Source organism: Heloderma suspectum, chromosome 1 (genome assembly GCF_057233095.1).
Source record: "Heloderma suspectum isolate Gila_16-S chromosome 1, 16-S_ref, whole genome shotgun sequence".
NCBI classification, from domain to species: Eukaryota; Metazoa; Chordata; class Lepidosauria; order Squamata; family Helodermatidae; genus Heloderma; species Heloderma suspectum.
The window spans coordinates 76,956,387-76,972,544 of NC_139458.1; the positions used below are offsets into that span (position 1 = coordinate 76,956,387).

General features: G+C 50.9%; 1 protein-coding gene across 1 annotated transcript; it reads left to right on the forward strand.

The window, feature by feature from the left end:
• The first annotated feature begins 9,989 nt into the window (after positions 1 to 9,989).
• On the forward strand, positions 9,990 to 14,699 carry CCDC177 (coiled-coil domain containing 177). Its single transcript, XM_084827661.1, has 2 exons — positions 9,990 to 10,388; positions 11,581 to 14,699. Exon 2 carries the CDS (start codon positions 11,604 to 11,606, stop codon positions 13,641 to 13,643), a length of 2,040 nt encoding a protein of 679 aa, XP_084683787.1. The 5' UTR covers positions 9,990 to 10,388; positions 11,581 to 11,603; the 3' UTR covers positions 13,644 to 14,699.
• The last annotated feature ends 1,459 nt before the right edge of the window (positions 14,700 to 16,158 follow it).

The following is a 16,158-nucleotide window of genomic DNA, read 5'->3' on the forward strand; positions in this document are numbered from 1 at the left end:
CCCAGCTGTGAAATCTGCATGTGACTCAGCAAAAAATCTGCCTTTGTGCATCCAGAATTCGAAGCACTGCAGAGAGGTGCGCTGGGCAGAGCAAGCTTGGCTGCTGGGCGAGAGAGGCTTTCCCTGCCTGGGTGGGTCTGGATCCCTTGTCCAAGGGGGGCTGTGTGTGCTCTCTGCAGCCATCCCGCCCAGGGAGCTGCATGGGCACTGCAGCGTATGGACTCCCTTTCCTCCCCTTTGTGTGTTGTGCTCAGAAACAGTGCTGGTGAGGAGGGACATTGGGGGATTTGACCCCCTGCTTGCCTGCAGGTAAGACTGTGGACTGGCAGTCCTTGCCGGCTGTGCCACTGGAGCTATGGAGTGGGGTGCTGTGGAGTTATGTTTGGAGATTCAGGGAGTGTGCTGGGGGTGTCACCATGCTGTCGTGAGTTCATTGGCTCCCTCTGTGTGTGGGAGGCATGTGGGTGCGGTTCCTGATTTACAGGCACAGACAGTGTTTCCAGGGATGCTGTGGGCATGTCTGCGGTTACTGCATTTTCTGGTTGTGCATTTTCCCCCTCCTTTCCCACGCTGAGCATGTATAGCAGGGGAGCAGAACCTTGGGCCCTGGGTCCCAATCCAGCCCTCTGGGGCAGAGCAAATGAACTCTGCCCCCTTCCCCTGGCCCCAAACCACCTATTTGTTGGTGGCTTCCTGGCTTTGGGGCAGTTCCCCTTCATTCTAAAAGACTGAAATACCTAAGCTGTATTTACTGGCAGTAAGAGCTTTGAACTACAACATGCTGGCATATTTTGTTTTTGATTCTGCCCCTTTGGCCTTCACCCCACCCACCAACCACTGGCAGCCCCCAAGAGTTTCCCCAAAATGGAATTCGGCCCTCGGGCTGAAAGGGGTTCAGCACCCCTGACGTATAGGATATGGCAGTGGCATATCTCTGTCTCAGCATAAGTAGGCTATGGGCTTGTGCTGAATCACTCCCTTCCAGTACCCTTTGAAAAGTCATTCTGAAGGAAGAATTCCTCACTTCTAGCATCTGCTAACCTTGTCAAAGGAGGCAAGCTGCTTTCAGAAGGCTGCATCCTGCAGGGTCCACATCAGGAAGGATTTGCTATGCACACCCACACCAACAGCCTGATTGCTGGGCAAGAGACCCTCAGGGAAACCTGTTTAGTTCACATGGCCCCTTTGTCTGAAAGGCTTGTCCTCTGACATCTTCAGTGGTACCCCCAACTGCCCCAGAACCCTGGCAGGAGCCCTGCATTGCTTCTGTAACTGCCCTCAGCAATAGTAATGTTAAACAGGACTTTTAGGGAGGGAAGTACCCAGTGCTCTGCTAAGCACCTTGGATAGCTCCTTTAGAGTTCTGACTGAGACCCAGAGCAGATTTACCACCCCACTGACATCAGAGCCACCAGCCTCCGCTGAAAATACCTCAAACTGTGAGTGCCTGTGAGAAGGGTTGATGCTGCTGTCCCTATTTTTGTGCCTAACTGGTTGTGCCATAAGTGCTGATTCATTTGGACTACCGGTAGTCAGCATGGGAACTGGCACAACCCCTGTTTGTTTATTTGTTACATTTATATCCTGCCTTTTCCTCCAAGGAGCCCAAGGCAGCATACAGGATCCTCCTCCTCTCCATTTTGTCCTCACAACGGCCCTGGAAGGTAGGTTAGGCTGAGAGTCAGTGACTGGCCTAAAGTCACCCAGTGAGCTTCACAGCCAAATGGGGACTAGAACCCAGATCTCCCTGCTCCCAGTCCAGTATTCTAACCACTACACCACATTGATTCTGTGTGGATGGTGGCTGTCAAAAGCATGGGGTCAGCACACCTTCTAATCATAAAAACCTCCTGGGGTAGGCAACCTGGTACCCCTCCCCCGATGGTTTGCACTGCAGTTCCCATGATCCCCAACCATTGGCCATGCTGGCTGGGGTTTACAGGAATTGTAATCCAAAACATCTGGAGGGCACCCAGGTTGCCCATCCCTGCTCTAGCCTGATTGTCAGTGGGAAAAATGGGGGCCCTAGTAGGAGAACCAGTTCCAGTGGCCTATGTACTATTCAAGAGTGGCAATGCTGTAAGAGCAGACGCAACCCAAAAATAAATACCTAGGAAATTAATGTTCTGCTTCTCTGGGTTAATATTTGAAGGTCTCTAGAAGGCAAGCTCTGGGTCTATTCAAAAAAGCAAATAAACATGATATTTTGCAACTCTAGCCAGAGCTTCCGTTTTCCTTGGTACGGCAACTGGGTTTTACACTTTCTTCAGTTTACATACCAGTGCAGTAAGCTGTCAGTTTCTAATCAAACTCTAAAGGTTTTCGCTAACATTTGGGAAATCATGCTAGGAGGACAGATGTTTCTGTTTGCTTACTCTGCCTTGTCATTAGAAGACAAAATTTTTAAATGTATGTGTCAGGCAACAGTATTTCTTTGGATGATAGACTCTGTGCTAGATAAGCTCTGTGTTTTGGATCATTGTTGTTTAAGCCAGCCACTGAAAGAACCCAGGAATGAGGGAATATCTAATTAACGTCCATGCAGACCTCAGTGCATGCTGATTTCATGGGCAGCACATTTAAACCATGCTCTGCTGACTTCCACGTTTCTACAGGATTAACTCGTTGACATCTGGCACAGAGGCTTATTCCAAACATTATCAGACTTCAGTAGATTTTCCTCCAGCAATCTCCAGTGTTGGCAGTATTCCTAGATATCTATGGAATGAACATGAAACATCTGTGTGGCACATGCATGTGCACATGCATACAGGCACACACCAGTCAAAGGAAGGTGATCCCATGAAAGGCAGAGGGTACAATCCACTGGCAAACTGCCTAGAGCAAGCCGCCGCCACCACCACCCCCGAAATGAATGGATGTTGTGGGAAAGGACATGACAGAATTTAACCAAATGCCCTTCATATGAGTTTAAAACTCCCAACATTTCCAAAAGAACCTCAGATGGGACTCACTCACCAGGTGAGGGCCATTTTGGGAGCATATGGTCCTTGTTCTTGGCATGTGGATAAGAGAAACAGTTTGGGGCATTTTTACTGACTCTATAACTAACTGCCACAGTGGCACTGCCAGCTTTGAGGGAGACCTTGACAAGATGCCCTCTGAGGGGGCACCGTCCTGGTTGCTTTGCAGGTTGCTTTCTCCCCCCTCCATCCTGGCCACTTGCTTGCTCCCCACCCCACCCCTTTTCAGGTGGTGGCAGAAAGCAAACAAATGGGTCCCTTTTCCTACCTTCTTTCCTGAAAATATTTTTCAGAGGTTATCAGGTACACTGGGCAGAAAGCTTCAGCATGCCCAACAACTTCGGTAAAATGTTTTTGGGGGAAAAGTTAGGCAAAGGGACCTCTTTGTTCCCTTCCTCCCCAGTCTCTTTACTATCTTCTGAGCATCTCTAGACCACCCTAAAATCCTGCATTTAAAATGGGGCTTTCTGCTTCTGTTTTAAATGCAGGATCACAATGGACTCCCTTTACATGGGCTTCCTTTCCCTGCCTTTCCCCCCTTATCTGAGTCTCCCATATGTTTCATCATACAGCTGCTAGATAGCGCTATGATCTAGCTCCTCTTATTGTAAGTTTTCCTCTTTTCACGGAGGGAACTCACGTGAAATGCAAACACTGTAATTCGATAGCTCATGATCTCTGATCTTTAAAAAAAAAATGGAATAAAGGTCATTTAGTGCAGGAGACACCCTGGAGGTTGACGTTGTCACCTAAAGGACCTGCAAACTTCTGTGAGTAGCCAATCTCAATAGCAGAATAAAAGCTCCGTATGAAGAAGCCCTTGCTCTCCTCCCACCCAATCACTTACCTGGAACAGCAAGGGGGCAGGCCTCTTGCCACTCCAGTGCTCTCATTGGCCACGCACCCCCAAAGACAGCAAGCTGATTGGTTCCGCTCACTGTCACTCTCACTCTTAGAAAATACTTGGATTTAAAGTGGCATCAGCTGCCCCAACTGGCTAGCACAGAACTTTCCTTTCCTGCATGCTGTGGCTTGCCCACAGCCCCACTGCTATTGCTGCCTGTCTGTGGGTCTCGGGACCTACACCCCAAATTCAATACCTGGCATCTCCAGGTAGGGCTGGAAGAACTCTTGCCTGAAACTTTGCAGAGCTGCTGCCAGTCAGTGTTGACAGTACTGGGCCAGATGGACCAAGGGTCTGACTCAGTATGAGGCGGCTTCCTGTGTTCCATGTGGGCTAAGAACTATCTAAATACGACTCTGTCTATACGGAAACAATGCCTACTTGGGCAAACGCTTTTTAACAGCCTCTGTGGGGCTGCCATCCTATCTAAATTGCCCTGAGGCAACTAGGGAAAGATGTAGTTGGTCTCCTACTGTGGTAAGGTTTACAAGAGCCTTCCTTAACCTGGACAACAGCCCTTCTGGCTGGGAATGATGGGAGTTGCAGTCCAACGCATCCGGAGGTTGGGGAGGGCTGCGTTACAAGAACAAACATTTGAGGGGAAGAGCATGTGGTCTTTTCTAAAGAAGAGTCCCTCCTTCTCTGTCCGTGAAAACATTCCAGGAGTTAAGACACATCGAGGGCTTCTTTGAATGAAGTCACCCTTTGTGTTACATGACCTGGGTTCACTGTGTACCCAACCACATGTAAACACACACTGCATGTCAGGATATCCCTCTATGACTAGTGCTCCAAAGTGCTACATAGCTACCATTTTTCTGACACAGACTCTGCAGGTTGAGCAGCAGAAGGAAATTCAGAAATGCAACAGACGTAGCATTACTCATAACAGCAGTTAGTGTTATTATTTTTACCAGTTATTCAGCTGTTAAAGACACAGAGCCTCTATTAGGGAAAGGGGGGCTGTCTATCAAATGAAGATTATTACTGTGCGTGGATACAGCTCCAGCTCTTCCTCCCTCCTGATCCCCTTTCCTTTTGTGTTGTGTCTTTTAGGGCGCAATCCTATTGCGTGCCCAGCCGCCTCTGAACTCAGAGGCGAACACCTATCCAATGTAGGGCAGGAGCAGCGTGGAGGAGATTGTCCCCTCCGCGCTCCAGCCGCCCTGCATTTGCAGCTAGGTAGCCAATCTCGGCTGTCTAGCTGCGGGAAGTCAGAGCAGGGGGTCAGGGGACGGATGCTGGACAACACATAGGAAGTGTGGGAATGGCACTTCCACCCTCCCTGTCCTGGCACACCCCCAGGAACACCATTTTTGCCACTCTGCGCTCCTCTTCCAAGCACGGAGCGATTCTGTGCTGCCTATGAGGCAGAGCGGGTGGAAGTCAGTTCTCAGGGAACCGACCTCCGAGCATGGGCTCTGAGGTTGGTTCCCGGGAACTGACCTATCCTATGGCTGTCTAGCCACTGACTAGCAGCCATAGGATTGCACCCTTAAGGGCTTTTTTTACATGAGGCTTTTAACTCACACCTTTACCAAATTTTCTGCTTCTGGATTCTTTGCAGGATTAAGATTGGCTCCTTTACACCTTTTTTTTCAGGGTTTTTCTTTCTCTGCCTTTCTGTATGTTCCATTACACAACCATTAGGTGGTGCTGTGGTATAGCAGAATTGTGCAAATACAGGAGACTTGTATAACATCATTGAGAAAAACACCAGTTTCCTCGTTAATAAATAAACCATGATAATGGTTGCAAAGCTCTGTGGGATGACAACATCATGTAAAGGACCCGCAAACTACCATGAGTGAGGACTCATGAGCGCACAATAACAGTCTTGTGTAAAAAGGCTCCAGATTGTAAGCCTGCAGGCAGGGGCATATTTCTGATCTTTATTAGCTGCTCTAGGAGCCTTAGCTGGAGAACAAGATAAAAATGCTTTGAATGAATATTGATCCTACTGCCTTGCATATTACTAAAATATCAATATATGCTTGCTTGAAGATACTGTATGGCCACATGCTACATCTAGGACAGGGGTGGAGAACATGTGGCCCTCCAGATACTGGTGGAGTATAACTCCCATCAGACCTAGCTATCCCAATGGTGTGGGATGATGGGCTGCAGTCCAATGACATCTGGAGGGCCACGCGTTCCCCATCCCTGATCTAGGATCAGAAGCAGCATGCCTCTGAATAGCAGGTGTCTGGGAACCTGAGTGGGAAGGTGCTGCTGCCCTCATGTCCTGCTTGTGGGCTTCCCATAGGCATCCGGTTGGCCACTGTATAAAGAGAATGCTGGACTAGATAGGCCTTCATCCTGATCCAGCAGGGCTCCTCTTATGTTCCTATGTTCGTATAATATTGAGAAAAGGGTCTCATTTTCCTTAAACTGCAATATAAATTTAATAAATAAGTCCACAACTCATTGTAAAAAGAAAAAAACATGTTTTTTTTTAATTCATACTTCAACAAGTTTTCATTTAAAAAAAAAATCTAACATGGCAAACAGTAACAAAAACATGCTACAGCTAAGTCCCCAGTGGGAGAGGGAAGGGATGCCTGGAAGAGGCAAAGTGGGGCAGGGAAGGAGATAGGGAAGTTAAGGGGGGGGGGATCAATGCTTATAACAGCAGTGCAGTGAGGTTAACCCCGTGTTTTGTGTTGCATATCCTGGCTGTGAGTTCCAGAAGGGCAGGCTACTCAAATGTCTCTGCCTATGGCAAACAGTGTGGCAGGAAGGTGTCCTCTTGGAGCTGTTTTGTTATACGATGTGATCTGTCTGTAGACAGAGAGGGCAGATCCTCTGGACGAGCCTTCCCCAACTTGGTCTCCTTTGGATGTGTTGGATCACACCTCCCACCATTCCCCAACCAGGTTGGGGAAGGCTGCTCTGGATGGAGGAGGAGATATTTTGTCCTTCCCGTTTCCAAGATTGGAAGCTAATGCTGGCTACAGAATACGTCTCCCTTGCTCCAGTGTTATGTCCCATTGCCCCCCACTTGCTCACCTGCCCTCCCCAAAGGAGGCGAGCAAGGGAGAAACAGAGGTGAGGGAGAGCAGCTGCTGCTGCCACCACCCGCTTGTTTACCGTCTCTCTGTCTTGCAAGTGAGCAGGAGGAGGTAGAGTGGGAAGAAGGTGGGCCCACTGAGGTATCGGGGCCCACGCAAACAAGAGAGCCTACTGAGGGTGTCTTGCCCGAGGGCTCCCCAAAACCTGGAGCCAGCGCTGTCCCAGGTAATGTGTGAATAGCCCAGGGGTAGGGTTGCAGCGGATAGCTGAGGGAGGATTTGAGCAGCAAAATCCTAATTTCCAGCCAGAAGTCCACCACTCTGGCAGGCACTCACATCCTATGCTCCGGGGTGCCGGTAGGGTGCCCACATTGCCAGCGCTGCTTTGTGCCTGACCTGTTTTTCTTGTGAACTCTAACATCAATGAAACAGAAATGTACTCTCAAATCAAGGGTAGAGGTTTTGGTTCCTTTGGTGTCCAGTGCTGTTTTCCGTTGTCCCTTCAGGATAGTTACCTCATCCACGCCTCTCTCAACAATTGTATAGCAGGCTTGAATACAGATGTCAACTGTTTGTAGATGTGAGTGTCTGCAGGAATTTTTCCAGGGGTGGGGGCAAAGTTGCACTGTGGTGGGTGATTGTAATTCACACACAAGCACGTGCTGCTACAACATACCTGTGCATTTTCCTTGTGTGTATGCTTTATTGCTTAAGAGTAATATGACATTTAGAAGCTTAGGAAGAAAATTCTGAGAATGTGATAGCAGTAAAGCTGAAGAGTATTCTACTCATGTTTAACACAACAGGCATCATGAACTCCAACTAAACTTTATTTGGAGTCAGGGATATTAAAAAAAAAAACTAAGAACAAAACTAAAACAAAACATGAAAGTTTGCACAATTGTGTGAAATTTTGGTAGGTATTGTCGTACTGTGGATTTTGAATTTTGTGTATGGTTGCATATAAAAAAGGCCTGACATCATCAAAGAACAAGTCCAGCATTTCTGATAGATCTGGTGGCTGAACAAGGTCTCAGTACCAGGTCTGCTTTGAGAAAGTTGTAAACCAGATCTACTTCTGTTGTTTCTCAGTAAGTAGACCTGGTGTCCAGAGCCAATGTATTTCCACCTACAGCTGAATCCCTCAAACCTTTTCCTGGCTCCCTTCACCCCTGTAATGGGCCTTGGGCCAAGAGCCATTACAAGCATGAAGGGTATGGTTAATATGGGGAGGGGGTGACCACTCCTAGGCTCTGCTCTGCAGGCAACGCACAAGAACACTGCAAAAACTAAAACTTGCACATTCTCTTAAAGCTATAAACACTGACATACATTAATCCCAGCAACCTACACCTTAATAAATTGCACAGCTGCATCAATCAACTTCACTGCCCCCTCCCTCTAAATGCCCTAAAATAATCAACTTACCAGAAGACTGGATAAAAACACTGGATTACACTGCAGAGTTGTCATACACTATGCCACCCTACCCCCCACCCCCGAAAATGGAAATAACAACACTGGACTACTTTGCAGGGCTTGCATAGCATAACCCACACTCTCAGCCAGAGCCCTGACTGCAGTAATATAGACATAGTGATGATGGACTTTATCTGCATGCATTGTTAGGGTAATTTTTAAAATGTTTACAAACTCAGAATTGTTTTTAATAAGACCTGAGTTACAAAGAGCTTTGCTCCCACTTTTTGGGTAGATACACTACTGTCCAATCTGAGCTATATTCAAATCCTGGATTTCTGAATGGATTTTTTGAGGGAGCAAACACTCCCCACCAGGGAAGACACCCCCCACCCCCTGCAAAGGCTGCACAATGAACCAGGAAGGTCTTTCTACAGACAGTGGGTATGTCAAATTTTGCCGTGACTTCATTCATTGGCTAAAAACCTTGAAAGGTAGGAACATACTATTTTTGCTTACAAAATGAATGGGAAAAATATTGGTTGTACATTTTGCATCGTATCTCAGGTTCTACAAGGGCTATAGACTTGCTTTTATTTTTAAATGAAAGCTGGGAAGATTGTGGCTCAATCAGGGGTGGAGGTGCAACTGCTCCCTTTGCTCCTTCCTTTAATGCCCATGTTTGTACAGAATGAGCATAGGCTTAGGCAAACGAGGATGCTACCGCATAGTGTCAAAGCGTGTGTGTGTGTGTGTGTGTGTGTGCGCGCGTGTGCGTGTAGGGGGGAGTCTTGCGGAGGGGAACATAGGCAGTCTGCAAAGAGATTTGATAGACTTTAAAAAGTTTTTTGGGGAGGTACTTCTGCAAACCTCTCTCTTGTTTCTCAGTGGTCCCACTCTGGCTACAGTCTCGTTGGCTCTCACCACTTGAGCTCACTATTAGACAGTATAATGAGAGACAGAACTTACTGTACTTGGAAAGATGTTGTCGTAGAGTGGCACAGCTATGATCAGGGAAACCCCAGGTTCAAATCATACCCCAGCCACAAACTGACCTAGGTGGCCTTAGGCAAGCTATTTATTCTCCGTCTCAGTCCCCCATCTGCAATATGGAGGTAATATCAGTGCCCACCCTTACAAGGCGGTTATAAGGATGACTCAGGCATTACAGGTGAAGCCCTTCGAACACCTGAAAGGCGCTACGAATTTAATCCATACATTATTTGTAGGATGGGAGTGTAAGGGCTATTTAAAAGGGAGATGGAGAAACAATGCAAAGGCAACAAGGGCGCAATCCTATGCATGTTTGGACAGAAAAAATGTCCTACAACTCCCAGCATTCCCCAGCCAGCTGGGAGTTGTGGGGCTTTCTCTGCCTAAACATGCATAGGATCGCGCCCTAAATCTGCTCACAGTCTGATCCGCCCACCTCAGGCCCCACCAAAACCGCCAGCCAGAACACAGCGGCCCTCAGGCGCTGCAGCGACTCATGGTCCCTCATTCAGACACCCCCCCTTTCATTCCCACCGCCCGCCTCCCCCTCCCCCTCCCCCTCCCTGTCCCCGCTCTGTGGTGGGAAGTGGTGGATCAAGCTTCCTCTCCTGGGTCCCACGCCACCCCTACCCGCCTCCCCTCCCCCCCGGAAAACCAGCGGTTTCATCCGATTCCAGCAGCAGCAACAGCGGCAGGAGCTCGGCAGGAGGCGAAAGGAGGGAGGTGAACCGCCGGACAGGCCGAGGCCGGCGGCAGCCGAGATGGGAAGCCGCTGTCGTCTTCCTCCTCCCGCCTAGGAGGCAGCAAAATACATCCACGCACAAAATGCCCGGGCTGGCGCGGCAAAAAGCAGCAGGGACTCGCCCCCCGCGGCCGCAGGTGGAGACCCTGCGCGGGGTTTGCTGGGAGCCATGGAGAGGCCGCCGCCGCTCCGGGTAACCTGATCGGCCCTCTTCTTTCCCCTCCTGATACTCGTTTTTTGCCCCATCGGCCGGCCGAGGGGGAAACCCAGAGCCTGGGAGCCGCCCGCCGCCGCCGCCGCCGCCCAAACGAGCCCCTCACGCCAAAGCAGACGTGGTGAGTGGACGACGATGGGGCGGGGTGTTTTGTCTGCGGCGGGGGGGCCGTTCCGAGGACGCGTGTTTGGGGGTCGTGTGAGGGCAAAAATGCGCGGGGAGCGAGGGAGGGACGATACTATTCCTCCAGTGCGGGAAAGGGGAGGAGGGCGGTTCTGGGGAGCGGCTCTGCATCCCCGACGTCGAGGCCAGCGGAGGCTGGTGGCTCCGATTTCGGGGGGGCTGCGCATCCACGCTGGGCTTCAGCCAGGACTCTAACGGAGCTATCCAAGGTGATGCGCCTCTTTGGGGAGAGGGTGCAGACCCTTGGGTGGCTCGCTGAAGCCCGGCATGGAGGCACAGCCCCCCGAAACCGGAGCCACCAGCCTCCGCTGGCCAAGGCTGCTTGTCCAGACCCGCAAGAGGCGCGGAGAGCTCAGCACCCCAGGCTGCCCGCATCCCGGGCTCAGGGTGCAGAGGCTGCGCTAGAAAGAGGCGCGGGCGAGCGCGGCTGTCTGGCGGAACGGCGCTCGGACCACGGGCCCCTTTGGCCGGCCGGCCACCCCCCTCCCCCCCCCTTTTCCCTGATAGAACTTCGAGGTTGCTAGACAGCGATGCTGGGGGGGGTCTCTTCACAGCTCCGCCCCTCCAAGCTTATATTATTTGGGGGAGGGCTCAAAAATCCGGCACGACCAACCGCGTCACCTGTGGCGGGGGGAGGAGCTGTGAGTCCGTGCGTGGTGCGGGGAGCGGCGGCGGCTAAGGTCAACTACCTGCTCACCCGCCGCTATCGACCCTTAGGAGCCCAAGCGGGCGGCTTCCAGATTGGACGACAACTCCCAGCATCCCTGCCCGCTCTGGCTGGGGATGCTGGGAGTTGTAGCGCAACACATCTGGAGCGCACCAGCTTGCGCACGGCTGACTTCGGGCGACTTCGTAACTCCCCGGGCAGCCAGGACTGGATCCTGTCACGAGACGCGCGCACCGCGGGGTTCTGCTCCCGCTCCCCAGCCCCCTGCGAGGATCAGCCGGGAAGCGCGGCGGGCTGCTCCCTTTCGGTGCCCCTCCCTCTCTGCGCAGGGCGCTGCGGACCCGACTGAGCCTGCCATGGTAGCGGATTAAATCCCAGCGAGGGGGTCGTTGTCCTTATTACTTCTTTACGATGGATCCTCCCGGTTTTGCAGCGCGTCGCTTTTCTTCCCATTCAATTGCAGGTTCCGCAGGACGCCGGGCAGGCATGGTGGATCCGGTGGCGGGCGATCCGGGCGAGGGGAAATGCGCCGCCGATGCCGGGAGCGCGGCGAGCGGAGACGAGGCCCCGGCGGGGGAGGCCGCCGCCCCGCCGGCAACAGCCGCCCCTGCCCCGGAGACGGATGCGGCAGGCCCGCCGCCGGGCCCCCCGGCCCCGGCGGCGCCTCCTGTCGGGGAGGCGGAGAAGCTCCGCGAGGAGTCGCCGATGCTGCACCTGGACCTGCACAACTTCGACCGCCCGGAGGCCGAGGGCAGCCGCTACGTGCTCACCAGCCCGCGCTCGCTGGAAGCGTGCGCCCGCTGCGCCGTCAAGCCGGTGGAGCTGCTGCCCAGATCCCTCAGCGAGCTGGTCAGAGAGGCCCCCGGCAGGTCCATGCGGGTCGCCGCCGGCCTCTACGAGGCCTACGAGACGGACCGGCAGAGGAAGCTGCAGCAGTGCCAGGCGGAGCGGGAAAGGATTATCCGCGAGGAGAAGAGGCGACTCTTCAGGCCCCTGCTGATCGGCAGCCTCCCCTCCTCGCCGGCCCCCCGGGTGGCCTTCAAAAGCGCCTCGGCCGGCGGGAGCTGCAGCCCAGCAGGCCGGCCGAGGGCTGGCGCCCCTCCTCCTCCCACTGCTGGTGGCACCAAGGCCAAGAAGAGCCACTCCCTGGACTCCTTGCAGAAGAGGAGGGAGGGCTTCTCCACCAAAACCTCCTCGGACTCCGGGGCCTCCTCGTCCTACAGCGGGGACAGTTTTAGGGACAAATGGCCCAAGGAGCTGCCCAGGACTAAGACAGTGGCCACCATGACCTCCCTGGTGGGTCGAAGTTTCAGCTTGGGCGACCTGAGCCATTCCCCTCAGACCACCAAGAAGGTGGAGAGGATCGTCAAGGAGGTGAAGAAGAAGAGAGGCCTCACGGAGGTCTCCGAGAGGGACCGGAAGATCGCCGCCCTGATGATAGCCAAGCGCCAGGAGGAGAGCATCCTAAACGAGCAGCGGTACAGTGCCCACCTCCAGTGGGACATCCAGAGGCGGCACACGGAGCAGAGGAGGGAGCAGGAGGAGAAGGAGAAGCAGAGGGCCTTGCTGCAGTGCCGCCGGATGTGGGAGTCCAGGCTGGAGAAGCGGCGCTGCAAGCTGAGCCAGGAGCAGGAGGTGGCTGCCCTGCTGAAGCAAAAGCAGAGCTCCGTGGAGGAGGAGAAGTGGCGGGAACAGCTGGAGAAGCAGGAGAAGATGAAGAGAGAGCGGCTTGAGAAGGCCACCCTCGAAGACAAGAAAAAGAAGCGCCACCAAGAGCACAACCTGAAGGCGCAGGAAGAGGGCAAGAAGGAGGCTGTGGAACGGGAGGTCCAACTGCTGCAAGGGAAGCTGTCCTTGGCAGCCCAAAAGAAGCAGAAGAAGGAGCAGCTGCTGCAGAGGGAGAAGAAGCTGCTCAACCAAGCCGAGAAGCGGAAGCACGAGGCCATTCTCAAGGAGCTGGCCAAGCACGAGGCCGAAGAGAAAGCTATGATGCGGGCCTCCCTGGAAGGGAGCTGGAGCAAGGTGCAAGAGAACTATGAGCAGCTCATTGAGAAGAGGAACCAGGAACTGAGAGAGAGAGCCAAGCGGGAGGAACTGCAGATTCAAAGGGCCAAGTTGGCGGCAGAGAAGAGGGAAAGGGAGCAGAAGGAGTACTGGAAGGCCTTGGCCAAAGCATCAGAGAGGAAGCTCCAGCACGCTGCGCAGGTGGCAGAGGAAGTTGTCCAGCAGAAAGCCCGTAAAGTGGTCCAGAACCGGATGGAGAAGGAGAAGGTGCAGAAAGTAAACAAGAGGAAGGTAGAACAGTGTGAAGATATCCGGCGCAGGGAAATCCTACTGTCTATTGAGAAAAAGCTAGAAAGGAGTGAACAGATTTGTAAGGAGAGAAAAAATGTGTTGGAAAATGCCAGGTCTGTTGCTCGGGCATCTTTCCATGTCCGGGAAAAAGTACGGGAAGAGATGAACATGCGCACCTTTGACAGGATGGCCTTTGAGGCAGAACTGCAGGCTGGCCTGGTTAAAAAATAAAGAGTCTTTTCTATTTCAGAATAAGTGGGGATATATCTCCTGGTGCCCATTGTGAAAAGTTTTTTTTAACTATTTATTATTTCAGAGGAGCACATAAACTCTGGCAGCTACTTCATTTTCCAAAATGCTTTTGTTATACATATTCAAAACTCTTTTTCAACCATTCCTACAGAGAATCCCATCCTTTGTTGAACAAAACATTGTTTACAAGGAATCAGACAGGGACAAACACATTTTATACAATTGCATGCCACAGTAAAAGTTCTCCAAAAAGTCAAGGGCCATTTCAGTTCCCCCTGCCCAAGTGATCAAATAGCAGCTACTTTGATTTTGACACACCTAAGACTTAATTTGGATGTCATTCACTTTGGATCAGGATGCAGAAATGCAGGCTGGAACTTGTGCTCTCTTATACCATGTGTCCATATTTAAGAAGCATTAATTTTGTAGTGTTTGGCCCGTATGGTGCACTTTATCCATGCTGTTAGGGACACTGGTGATTGTAACATAACTTTTTAAAAACCCAAATGCAGGTAAAAATCCGATTTGTGCTGATCCTTGACACAAAAACAATGTTCAGAAACTCATGTTTAAATAAAATGACAAACACTCAGAAGGTGTTTACAGGCCCTTTTATTAACTTTTTGCAGACAGTTGCATGTGGGAACTACTGTTTGCGAGAAGCATAGCAGAAGGAGTAGGCCTTATAAATACTGTTCCAAATACTGATCTGCAGGAATTATTGTACCCAAGTGGTTGGAACCACCTTGAAAACTTTGTTATCTTGTTGCATTCAACTGCATTCCAATTGTGTCATAACCAGTTCAGACCAATGTGGCCAAAGACACAATTAGGCATTGTGTCTAATTGGGGAGCAGAAATTATGCTATATGCTGATGGTAACATATCTCCACTTATCCAGAACAGGAATAATAGATAAGCATAACAGCCTTGAAACTAGCTGCAGGATGGAGTTTATGAACAACCCACAGACTGATGTTAACATAACTTCTTCAGAGAAACAGTGGTCTGAAACAAGGCCTATTAAAGCATATTTCATTTATTTGTCCATTGTCCATTGGTGCTAATCGTGGGACACGACATCTTTTGTATCCAATCAGGCTTTGTAATCAGCAGGGGAGCATGACTCTTTTTTTTTTTTTACAGCTTGAGCTAGCTGCGGAATGTAGCGGAATGAGTCTCTTAACGAAGTGTGACTGTCCCCATGGGAATCATTTTATGCAGAAAGAAGTCACGTTTATTCTGTGCTTAGCTATTAATATCAAAACATCTTGCATAGCAAGAGAGAGCTATTTATTCCCTGTAAATACAAAGTGCAAGAGATGCTTGCTTTCGAGAAGACATGCTTCACTGTCTGTGGCACTGCCAGCGGCTACGATGGAAACGATGTCACAAACAGAGGGTTGGATCTAACTCTCATGCAAGCAGAAGTCCATTTGCACAATGGCGCTTTAGCTTGCTCGCACGATGGGACTTTGTTATTGTCTTCTCCTCCCTCCAGCCCCCTGCGCATGCCCCAAATCTGCTCTGGAGGGTCTCCCAACCCCCTGGAGCAGATCTGGGTGAGAGGCCATGGGGAGGAGAAAACCATTTCACCAGCACTGGTTTCCTTCTGCTGGTGGAACAACACCACTGGATAGAACCCAGAGTAGTTTCACTTAAAAACTTTCATATCTGAAGTAACAGTGAAATTTTACATCACTTTAAACAGGATATGGTCATAACAGTGTAGCAAATGATGGCCACTTTATCAAATTGGGGGTAACAGAATGTGAAAACTTCCAAACAAAGGGAGAGGGAAGTTTCACAGAGTTATTTTATTCATGACCTTCCCTTTCTGTCCTGGCTACTCACATAATGTAAACATAGATAGACCCAGTTTGTGCGATCAAACAACCCATAGTTGGAGAGCTTGCAGGAGTGAGCTGGTTCCCGCCAGCCTGCTCACAGGCTTCTGCTTTCCAGAACAACCCAGGAATGCCCTCATCCTGGGTTGTAACTGTTATGCCTTAATCTGGAAACTTTGGGTTAGGGGTTAAATAACTCCTAGTTAGCCATTAGGTGCAAACCAGGTCACCAGGTGGGTGCACCCTACTGAAGTCTGTAGTTCAGCCTCCTCCAACCTGGTGCACCCCACATGTATTGGACTGTAACTCCCACCATTCCCAGCCAATGGCCTGCTGGCTGAGAATGATGGGCGTTCCTATCGAACACATCTAGAAGGCACCAGGTTGGGCAAGGCTGCTGGAGGCACAGAAGCCTGATTCATACAGCCTCTCCCCCACTGTTCTTGGAACAAAGTATTGGAACAAATTGTTCTCTGTATGGATCAAGCTGCCATATGGTTTACATGGTGTAAAACAGTCATTGGGACTGTTTCCTGGAATGTGACTCGTTAGCTGCTCTCCAAAAAAAAGGGAGGGGCTTTTAAATTTATGGTATGCTTTCACAGGCTATGAAATCAAAATGATATGAAAAGAGGGTTTTTTCCACC